This window comes from Chanos chanos, chromosome 4 (assembly GCF_902362185.1).
Source record: "Chanos chanos chromosome 4, fChaCha1.1, whole genome shotgun sequence".
NCBI classification, from domain to species: domain Eukaryota; kingdom Metazoa; phylum Chordata; class Actinopteri; order Gonorynchiformes; family Chanidae; genus Chanos; species Chanos chanos.
In genome coordinates, this window is record NC_044498.1 from 49,852,459 (window position 1) to 49,863,535 (window position 11,077).

Consider the following 11,077-nt stretch of genomic DNA (forward strand, 5'->3'; position numbering starts at 1 on the left):
CTACAGTTTGTCAGAGAACCAGCCATGAGGTCAGTAATGTAGTAACGACTTGACACTGCACGTTTTAATTCTGCGAGTCCAGTATCCACATCTGTACCTTCTACCTGGATGGCCATTCAGTGTGCGGTTTCCGCCAAACCCCCCCCCAAAAACCCTGCGTGGAGGTTTTGTATATAAAGACAAAGAAAAACGCAATGCATTAAAAAAAATGTGGGAACTCATGCAAAACTTCATACCTCGTACTCTTCATGCAAATTTCTCCATGTAAATTTGAGGCAGTTCTGAGAGACTGAAATCCATAAAAAGCCAGTTCCCATCTGAAATGCATTTTTAGAGACAGGCATCTGTTGAAAAGAGAGGACCTCTGGGAGGCTCGTCTATAGTAACACAAGTCACTGGCAGTAGGATAGACGTAACTTCATTAGAAATACGTCTATGAGATTATGTAAGTGTGTGCATTGACTTTACCAATGTAATTTACAGTTTTATATATTTCACAACCTCGGGTTGTTTAAATGGGTAACTTAAAACTAACTATACTGATATTGTATATTACAAGGAATATTTTAAGCCTGTGTACAAAATACAAATCTCGCCTAAAACAGTCCGCGCGTAAACTTGTGAAAATTCAGGAACAGCAATGAATATGGACGCAAATACAGTAACAGGCATCCAATGAAGGATAGACGGCTGTAATATGAATACACATAAAATATGAGCTTCGCTCTGATTCGGCGGTTGACCCAGTGACGCACACCACAGCTCTGTGAATATGCAATGAGTTTCTTGCTGTAACAGTGCAAATAAAGGGAGATAACGGGCCGCGGGCTAAAACTTTTGTAATGACATGTCAGAGCCATGACTTTTGGGTAATCGTAAATCTGGGACCGGGATCCCAGTAGAAGGATAGGGTCCGTGTTGGGAGAACAGAAGAATTTCCACTTTTGGGTGGGAAAAAGGACGGCACTTTCAATAAACGTAGAACAAGGCAGCGAAGTTCAGACTCACCCAAGTTATCTGTTGAAGCGAAGTATATTCCACTAAAGATGAGCTTGTTGTCTGCCATAGACACCACCAGTACCTCCGTGTACCAGCCTGCACAGCTTCTTAACTGGGTTTATCTGTCTTTACAAGATACACATCAGACCAGTGCGTTCGATGCCTTTAGACCCGAGCCCAACTCGTCCCATCCGGACCTGAACTACAGCAAAGCTCCCACAGCCGACCTGAGCTCTTCCCTAAATTCCAACTATCTCAACAATTTCTTTCAGCTCCAGAGGAACGAGGTTAGATATGCATTTTGTCTCTTCCCTCTTTTACTCATTGACTATGGTATTGATTTAGTCGCTTTGTTATGTTTTTGGATTTTCTTTGACGAGCAGTTGTTTGAAATGAACTCAGTAACATTCGTGATTTGTGAGTGTTTATCACAAGCTATTCTTGTGTCATGTAGAACCGCCATGTCATTCGCCAGATGCATGGTAAAAGTATTTTTGCCATCATCGGAAGCTCCGGATATTTCGCACAGGGGCTTTCAGGTCAGATATTTTAGAGTATATAAACACTTATCTGACGTCCAAGTGGCAACAGTTGAGCTTAACCGCTTAGTTTAGCGTGATTCACAGCGTTCAAACCACCAACTGTGATTTCTGTCAACCGAGTTTGGGCTTACATAGAAGCGCTCTAAAGTGTTCGGATAGTTTTGTCGAATGATCTACTTTAGCGTACAAATGAGCATACCGGATGGAAACAGGACTAGATAGTTGGTGAAATATATTTAGAAATTCTGTCAGGATGTTCCACGTTCAACCCATTAGTAAGACATAAGTGAAATCCACAGACCTGCTTACATAGCGGATTAAAAACAACAACAACAACAACAACAAAAAAAAACTGATGACATTCGACTTTAGATTATTCAAATTTCATTTTGGGCGTTCAAATTGAGGCTACACACCAGTTTGCCGCACGTCCGGGGTTGTGGTCCGCATACAGATGAACCACAGATTGTGGAGGCGATGGTTTAGAGGCCTATACAAGTGCGCATTGTCGTGTTTCCCTAGCTGGTATGGTTCGTCATGCTATTCTGCCAAACCCTTGAAGTGTCATTTTTTATTTTAAGTCTTTGATCAGTCCCATTTTAAAAGGACGATTGTCGTTTCACAGTTGAATAGTGAGTTTGGTCATGATGTGCCATAAAGGAGTCATAAGGTATTGGCATAACCGCATTACTGATATAACAGACCAGTAATCGGTGCTGCTTTTCATTACCAGCCCTGAAGCTGAGAGGAAAAGCATATTGCCATTTCAGTAGGGCAGATTTTCAAAATAAACATATGATACAAGCATAAAATGACACAACATACATAACATCACTTACTGAGGGAAGGATACATGCACATGCACATAATCATTTTTTTTCCCTTCAAAAAATTACCCCGTTGCTTGTTAATTCATTTGGAAATAATTACAAAGTTATGAAATAGAGCAGTGTTCATTCTGGCCTGGAGAGCCTGTCTAGACTTTGTAAGTCATATTAAACTTGAACGTAAATAACATGTTATTATGGTAACCAGAAAAGTTCTGCAGTCCTAAAACATATAACAGAACCCTTCAACACGGGTGTGTCTACTTAATATATTGTGACATTTGGAATGCATTTTTATTTAAGCAATGATTTAACTTCTGAAGAAAAAAAAAAACCCTAAAAACTAAAAACTCAAAGAACACACATGGAGTCTGGATGGTGTTGTGAAAGTGAGTTTTTGAGACATGGATACTGTGCCAAGTCTAATAAATGCTTCCAGAAGTTTAATCTTATGAGTAATACACATTTGCTTTCTTTTTGATTTTGTGATGATGCTGTTGCAGTAATAAAAAAGCAAAATATGTCAATTATACAGAGGGGGGTGGGGGTGGGGGGGGATGACAGAAAGTCTAAAATATGACTGTAAGTGTTTTTGTATCTCTCTCATTCGTTTTATTGCCTCTTTTGATGATATGAAAACTCAAGCTTTGCAGAAAAAAAAAGAAAAGTTATTCTTCCTGCTCTTGTTGATGTTCTCTGCGATCGTGTAAACAGAGACCCGTCAGGCTGACACTCAGCGTATACCATTTGTGGCATCGAGTAAAAGACATTAGCGTCAGATTCTGTGTCACACCTCAGTGCAGGCGCTGAGAAAGCACTCACCTGATCAAAGAAGCAGAGGTGAGCAAGGGACAGCAGCTGCAAACACCTATCCCTCTGTGTGTGTGTGTGTGTGTGTGTGTGTGTGAGGAAGACTTGTATCCTTATAGAGGCCCCTGCTGGGTGAGAGGTCAGTGTGGAGTACATGGTTTCTATCCTCTCCAAAAAGTTATCTCGTCACCCACACGTTTCACTGAAATGTTGTGTGGACGTTGAACTCAGAGGATAATGTGCCATTTGGTTGATTGCCCTTGTATAACAACAGATGCTATGCTAACACTAATGATCATACTTATAATCGTTGTTGTGAATATCTTTGACCAATACTTTTTAAATACATACATGTAGTTTTGATGTGTTTCCAAGTCATGTTTTTGCAAGGTCTGTATATGTTGAGTATATATATATATATATATATATGAAAATGACATTGTTATGATAACAAAGAACATAATGAAGAAATTCTGGTTATTTTTTTTATCATACATGATGCTAGGTGTCATTTTCATGAACAGGGAGGGTTACTAGGATGTCAAATATAAGAATATGATCCAATCTGAGAGGTCCCAAAACTCTCTACCATCTGTGTTGAGCCAGATGTTAAAGAGAAAAGAAAACAGAGAAGATTCAGACAGCATGTGCTTTCTCTTTTGTATGGATTCACACACTACGGATGGAAATCGGCAATATTTCAATGGTTATGGACAGAAAACCAAGGGCAGATGTGAAGCTGTGGAAAGAAAAAAAAATTATAATGCATGTTTGGTGTATCCTGAGTTTATCTAACCAATGAAATAAGGCCATGCTGGAAAACATTTTGAGAAAGCAGTGTAATGGCTTGGCTGGATTCGAACCTGGACGACGCTTCCCTCTCCGACGGAAACTCGCCAAAGCATAAAATTTCAGCCTCACACAATGTCAGATAGACGTCGACAACAAAACACGATCCTCCAAAATCACAACGTATCCTCCAGAGGAAGACATCAGTTAGAGAGGAGATCTTCACTCCCAGATATACGAAAACACGCCCCGCTGACTGTCTGGCACTCCCCGTACGGCTGCGGTCATGCAGCAGATTTGTTTGCTGCCTTTTGATTGACACATGAATTACTGCACCGTAGCACGTTATTCTTACATCCCAGCCCCCTTGCCAAATAGTGTAGCTGTTAACGTTTTTCTTCGAGCGGACCTCTGTCGCCGATCAGCCATATCAATATCATCAAGAAGAGGCAGATAATAAAATGCATTTTATCAACAAATATCATTTTAAGTAAAGTAAGGGGTTCAGAGCAGAGCTCGATGGTTTCAACAGATGTTGGTTCTTCTTCCTTGAAATCTTCGACAGCTGTGTTGTTCGTGCCAGTGCTGGCTTTCTGTCATCTTCCAGTGCTGTCTCACTCTGTCTTTTAGTCTCTTCAGATGTTTGCAGTTGAATAAAAAGCGAATTCTTGGATTTGTGTGTGTACCTCTGGGGTGTTGTCAGATCCTGTTCGGCATGAAGTGGATTCTCAAACACAACCTGGTGTAATCAGATGGATGCTCTAGACTACGACAAAGCAATGTCACCTTTGTGCCATTTCACATAATACTGATTAAGTATGTTTGATAAAACTGGTAATCCGCACAGGCTTTATGAATACCCTGAAGTCTAAAAGCAAACATGTTTATCAGTCCAATGTTGATTACTGTTTCTGATTTCTTGTTTTTTTTGTTTTTTTTGTCCCCCCCCCCCCCCCCCCCCCCCATCACTTTACAGGCTTTGAATAATGGCTTATACAAAACCGTCTCTCCCTACGGCTCTCTGAGTAATCTTGTGGATGGGCTGAGCTCTCTAACGGACCACTTTTCAGACCTCTCCCTGTCCTCTGAGCCTCGTAAACCCAGCAAGAGACCCCCACCCAACTACCTGTGTCACCTCTGCTTTAACAAGGGACACTACATCAAAGATTGCCCTCAGGTAAGCACCTTTACCTTTAGCTAAGAGGAAAGAGAGAGAGAAAGTACGAGAGAGAGAGAGAGAGAGAAAGAAAGTGCGAGAGAGAGAGAGAAAGTGCGAGAGAGAGAGAGAGAGAATGGTGATGTTGTATTGACCTACTTGTCAAACAGACAGCCCTCTGTCCTCTGAGTCATGTGTATCAAGTTAATTGGAGAAACTACTGTACCATCCTTTGATCAACCACAATTGGTTGTTAAGTAATCTTTTTTCTACATATAGGAAACATGTTTTCATCTTAAGATTTCATTTGCAGAACATGCCACATCCTTACTCCCTGTGGATCGTAGCTTTCATCTTTTCATTGTAAAAAAAAAAAAAGACAAAGTTGTTTTCCTATAAACTGTGTACAACTGTCTTACTAGAATTAATGTAGACATAAAATGGTGTTTGTCTGACTCATGATTTGATATGGAAACTATAGCAGCAGGTGGCATGTGGTTGATGCCACTGTGCCTTTGCTGTGTTAGAGGGATTGTACTGTTTGACTGTGTGTACAGAGCATACGCTGTTTTTGGATTTTAAATGGAAGTGAATGGTGATTTTGGGTTTCACATGGTTCACAGCGATGACATAGCTGTTGATCAGAAAGGAAGAATGTTCTAGAAGAGGCACATGTTGATAGACGAATATGAAGTGATAAAAAAGGGCCGGATTCACGCCAGAACCATTTTTCTCAGGACCTGCTTTTAATGCAGTTTTTTTTCTGAAAGTCAGAGTACTTAAAGATGCAGGTTTGCTGTGCTAAAAAACGCAAATGACAAACAGGCATACGGTTCCAGCTGAACGTTCATTCTGAGCACAAGGCGTGACTGATGTATGTTAGCACGCAGCCAACGTTCCTTCGAAGTCATTAACACTACACTTGACTTCATGTTTGCATAATGTACAACATGAGGAACCGCACCCAGAACTTTAATAAGGTTTTTTCTTCACCATTCACTGATGCATACAGCACTGTTACATATACCAAGACATTGTTAGAACTGAATGCTTGCGCATTGTGGTTGTTAGCATGGCATTAGCCGGATTGAAGAGGACTTCCTGTTCCAAATGCCAGACAAGGGTGTTTTGCTTCTTCCCCTCTCTCTCTCTCTTTTGTTCTTCATATTAACCATTCTCACCTTTAAACAAAACAAAACCGAAACAAGAAGATGGAAAGACAGGAGAGAGAGAGAGAGAGAGAGAGAGAGAGACAGACAGACAGACAGACAGAGAGATAACATGAAACCCACATATTTTTCAAATGAAGACAAAGTACAAGATTTTAAGAAGGAGACAATGTCATCTTTAATTTCAAGCGGCTAGTGTTTTATAGGCTTTGGACACTAGAGTATGGGTGAGGTGCTCGCTGGGAGCCAAGCTCTAGACAGAGCAGCGTGGAATGGTAATGAGAAACAGATGTGGGATTCGAATGGCAGTCCGCCCTTTAAGAAAGATGATGAGGGCTCCCCACAGGTCGCTAAAAGACCTTGCCTGATGATGAAATATCTCCACCACTTGGTATATGGCTCTGATAATTGGTCGAAACCTCTCTGAGAGATTCTTAAGTGTTACGTACGTCAAAACAGTTGCGACATATGTGACCGAGAGAGCTTGGAGTTTTGTGGTTAATCTCTTAAACGTACTGTGAACCAACTGTTGTTCATATATTACCTTAATCGAGATAATACCGTGGTAATACCATAATCGTGGTATCTTCATTTATTGGATCAGAATGAAGAGAAGCCGTGGGTATATGATGGAAGCTGTTTGTCGTTATGTGTACACAAAACAATGTTGCATTATGACTCATAAAACATGAACATGTTCATTACATCATCATCAATTCCACCAATTGATAACCCAATATTTCCAAGTGATAGTAGAAGTTTTTACTACACACAATTCTCAGAATCAGAATATGTTTAAAGCAGAGACAATACCACATAAGCAAGATCACATGCTATTTTTTTTTTTAATGGAGAATCACTGTGGTTAGGTCTTAGTGCCTTGGCCTTCAGATGGAATATGTATGTTTCAGAGGCGGAAAGGAAAAGAAATTGGCCGTGGTTTGGTTTTTAACACCGCGCTGGTCATCCGCTGTGATCCTCATCAAAGTTCTGCATTTCTTTTACACATTTCAAAGTTTATACTCTTACAAACCAATATCAGAAAATGTTTCTGTTTTTCTGCTGGGAGAATATCCCCTGAAAAAAAATACAGGGTTCGTGTTTGATCAAGATGAAACTCCCCTCAGATAACGGTGATGTTTGGGAGTCAGTCTCTCAGAGGATCAGGTCCAGTGCAGAGGCGGAGTGTAGTCACACTCACACTGTGTCCGGTCTGAAATTTCATCTGCTTATAATTCAAGTCAAAACAGAAAAAGACAAATTCCCCGGGTGGCCACACCCACTCATTTTTCCAACATCTCAGCTCTTTACTTTCCGCCTTTACGTTTATTTATCATTTAAAATATGTTAGGCATAACTTCTGCACGTGTGAATACTTCTCAAGCATAACCCTGTTGACGTGGACATCTATGGAGTGGACAGCTATTTCACAATAATATACTTTATGAGTTTGATCTTCCTATTGGCCTAGAGGAAATAAATTCCAGATTAAGCTGGTACCCACTAGGGCTTAGTCCTGTCCAGAGGACCAGGGGTCTGCTGCCAACACAAACAGAGGGGGATCTGACTTCACAGGCCAGAACGGGACCTGTGATGTGAGGCCAGTACAGAGCAGCACATTCTTATGCATCCTCCCAGGGCCTTGCCCGGGTCTCTCTCTCTCTCTCTCTCTCTCTTTCTCTCTCTCGCTTTCCAGTAGATTAATCACAATAGGCCAGAACGTCTCAGTCAGTTTCGAAACAGAGGTGCACACGGCAGCCATTGCTGGTGCAGACCATGTTGGAGGTTTTTTGTTCTGGTGGATGGTTTGATGCAGTTTGAATCCAGTCAGGAGTAGGGAAATGGGGTGGAGTTGGGGAGTGACAAGGTGTGGTGGATGAGAAAGGGGACAGGAAATGTGCCCGGAGTGTTTTGTGTGTGTGTGTGTGTGGTTGCAGGGCACAGGCCTTGTTCATGGCTGTGTGTGTGGAAATGATGGTGACCATCGCGGTGTCGTGTTGTCCCCAGGGAAGGAGGGTCAGAAATGTTCTAATACCGCAAAGCTTGCAGCTGTTGATCAATGCTGCTCCTGCTGCCTAGAGCCAGAAAAAAAAAATGCATTACATGAATAGGCTTTTTTAAAAGAGTCCAAAAAAATAAAAACGTGAGGGTCATTACTGGAATCCCTAGAGGTATGCATCGGGGTTAGGCTTGTGTACATTAGCCGTTTGACCGAAAATGATTTCGCGTCTTTGCTTTGGCTCGTTGTGTCCTGTTGTTGTGAAGCTTCCTAATGGGAAATGTCTTTGGTGGGATGTGCGTCTCTGGCCTATGGGTGCCTTTGCATGTAGACTCAGTTTATGAGTCACGTCCTCCGTAACGTATCCCTCATCCCCTCTCTCTGTCCGAGTCATGACGAATCATGCCTCAACGTTTTATCCCCACTCAAATCACTGGGGACTCTGTTGCCAGACAAGTCGAGTCATATTCGGGACATTCACGGCTTTGGACATTGGTGCTGCGATATGCTGTGGTAGAAAACATTGCACTTAAAACACTGTGATATGACTTAGAGCGCTGTACAAAAAAAAAGAAAAAAAAAAAGAAATATGTTTGTAAGAAACTAGCGAGGAAACAGATGCACTGCACACTCTTGAGCGACGGTATCTTCGCACGATAAGCTAGCCAGTCGCTCGTGTTGATCAAAAACACATGAATTCCATTGATTTTCATACAGAGCACTCTTTATTCCAAAGAAATAATGCATTCTTTGTAATCATGGCTGTGGAATGTGTATATATAGCTGTGTTCTCAACTTTATTTACCCCCCTGAATTCTTTAGCTGAAATCTGCTTTTAAATGCAAGTTTGAGGGAGTCAAAAACCGCTGCCTTCGAACATAACTGCTGCAGGTCGGTGGATGCCCTTTGATGATGCTAATCAATGCATTATAGTTTCTGTTAAATGAACTGGATCACCTCTGTGAGAGACTTCTCTTTCTGACCATGGTTCCTTTAGATTGTTCCCAGAACTCTCATGTAAGCTTCTCTAAGGTTACTTTTGTCAGCCTCCATTCTATAGCGAGTCTCACAGGTCTTTGTTGATTACAGGTGACAGATTTCACGCGCTTATGGGGGTCGTGTATTTGTTTTTGTTTGTTTGTTTGTTTTTTTATATGTAATATTTTGTTTGGACAAATGGTATCCTCACTTCAGAAATATCAGCTTGTCCATTTCCATTACGTTATGAACTTACTGAGGCGAGAGTAAAGGCCTCTTTGAACTTTGTAATGTGTTTTTTTTTCTTTTTTCTTTCCAACAATCAGTTTCCCTGCTCCTGGTCAAGGTGATAAAACCTCAATGTGTTTTTTTTTTCCCCCAAACCGCTGGCCGGAGTGTTGTTATTATGTAACTTATTGAAATGGCAAACATCATTGTAGGTTGTGTAATTTAGTTTGAGGAGAAATTTCTTTGTTTGTTAAGAAACTTGTCCATTACAACTCTGCATCTGTAAAAAAAAAAAAAAGGGGGGGGGGATGTTGGGGGGGAGAAAGCAAAAGTCTGATGTAAGAGGTAATCATACTACTTTGGAGAAGTGGTCTCTTTCTCTCCAGACTCCTGCAGAGATAATTATATAAACATGTTTATAATAACCAGATCTCTGCTGTACAACCGACATCACACCAAAAATCCTCCAAGTGCATATACACACACAATTTATTATAATTTCTTTTTTTATGATGTGTTACATCACAAGTGGCTCAGATAACTCGGTCGACACAAACGCAAACAACACTGGAAAACAATTAGTCCCTGGAGCTTGGGCACGCCCAGTTTCCTGGTATGTGCCACCAATAATACTTCTGATGGAAGGAACCCTGATGATAGTTAAAGTTCCTCTGACAATCGCAGCTGTTTACATGTTACTCTACCTACTCTAATACCTGTTTTTATTATTTATTTATTTTTGTCAACTGTCATAATGACATTTATGGAACAGTTGTAACACACAATACAACTCTGTGATGAAATCACTATAGCTGTTTGTGAATGATACAAAGCACTCACTCATTCTGGAACCTCCAGCTCAGCTATGAATCTACTGTTGTCGCCATAGCCTTTTGAAGGCCATGTCTGAGTGTAATGTGACTTTGTGAATCATTTGTTTATATTCCTATATGTCCAGTGCAGCTCATAAATGTTCTTCGCAGGCTATCAGTCTGCCCGATAAACAAACTCAACAATGTTGCAAAACAAATGGTAAAAAAATCGTTAGAATCGTGGTCGGGCAAGGAGGACATCCCTCTGCGTAATGGTTCAACAAATGACTCATATGATAGTATTTAATGAGGCTAGACCCCAAGTTATTTGCTTTGTAAAATGCCTTCCCTTTTTTTTTTACAGATAGGGTTATTCTTAAGGGGATCCTTTGAAAGAGGGCTAGGCTGTTGAAGTGTTCACAGTATCGTCGATATTAACAAATACATATGTTGTGTACCTAAACGAGGAAAGAGTAGGCAATATCTGGAAATCTGGAAACAAACATGGGAGAAACGGTTTGTACCAGAGAGAGAACACTTGAAAACACTTCCTCAAAAAGGAAATCAAAGTTTAAAGAAAATAAAAAAAAGAGGTTTCCTGGCAGATGGTTTGTGTTCACTTCAGGAATACCATTCTTCCTTTGGGTTTTGCTGATACGACAGCCATTTGACTTCCTTTGGTTGCTACCAGGGACATGTCACTTCTTCTATTGCATAAGGACCCTGTTGGCGTAGCGAGAAACAAACTTTAAAAAATCAGAACTGTTT

General features: G+C 40.9%; 1 protein-coding gene across 1 annotated transcript in view; it reads left to right on the forward strand.

The window, feature by feature from the left end:
• The first annotated feature begins 863 nt into the window (after positions 1-863).
• zcchc24 (zinc finger, CCHC domain containing 24) overlaps positions 864-11,077 on the forward strand; it is a 29,426-nt gene continuing 19,212 nt past the window's right edge. Inside the window, exons 1-2 of the mRNA XM_030771870.1 lie at positions 864-1,286; positions 4,944-5,144. Coding sequence (XP_030627730.1) covers positions 1,047-1,286; positions 4,944-5,144 — 441 coding nt within the window. The 5' untranslated portion in view covers positions 864-1,046. The remainder of the gene's footprint in view (positions 1,287-4,943; positions 5,145-11,077) is intronic.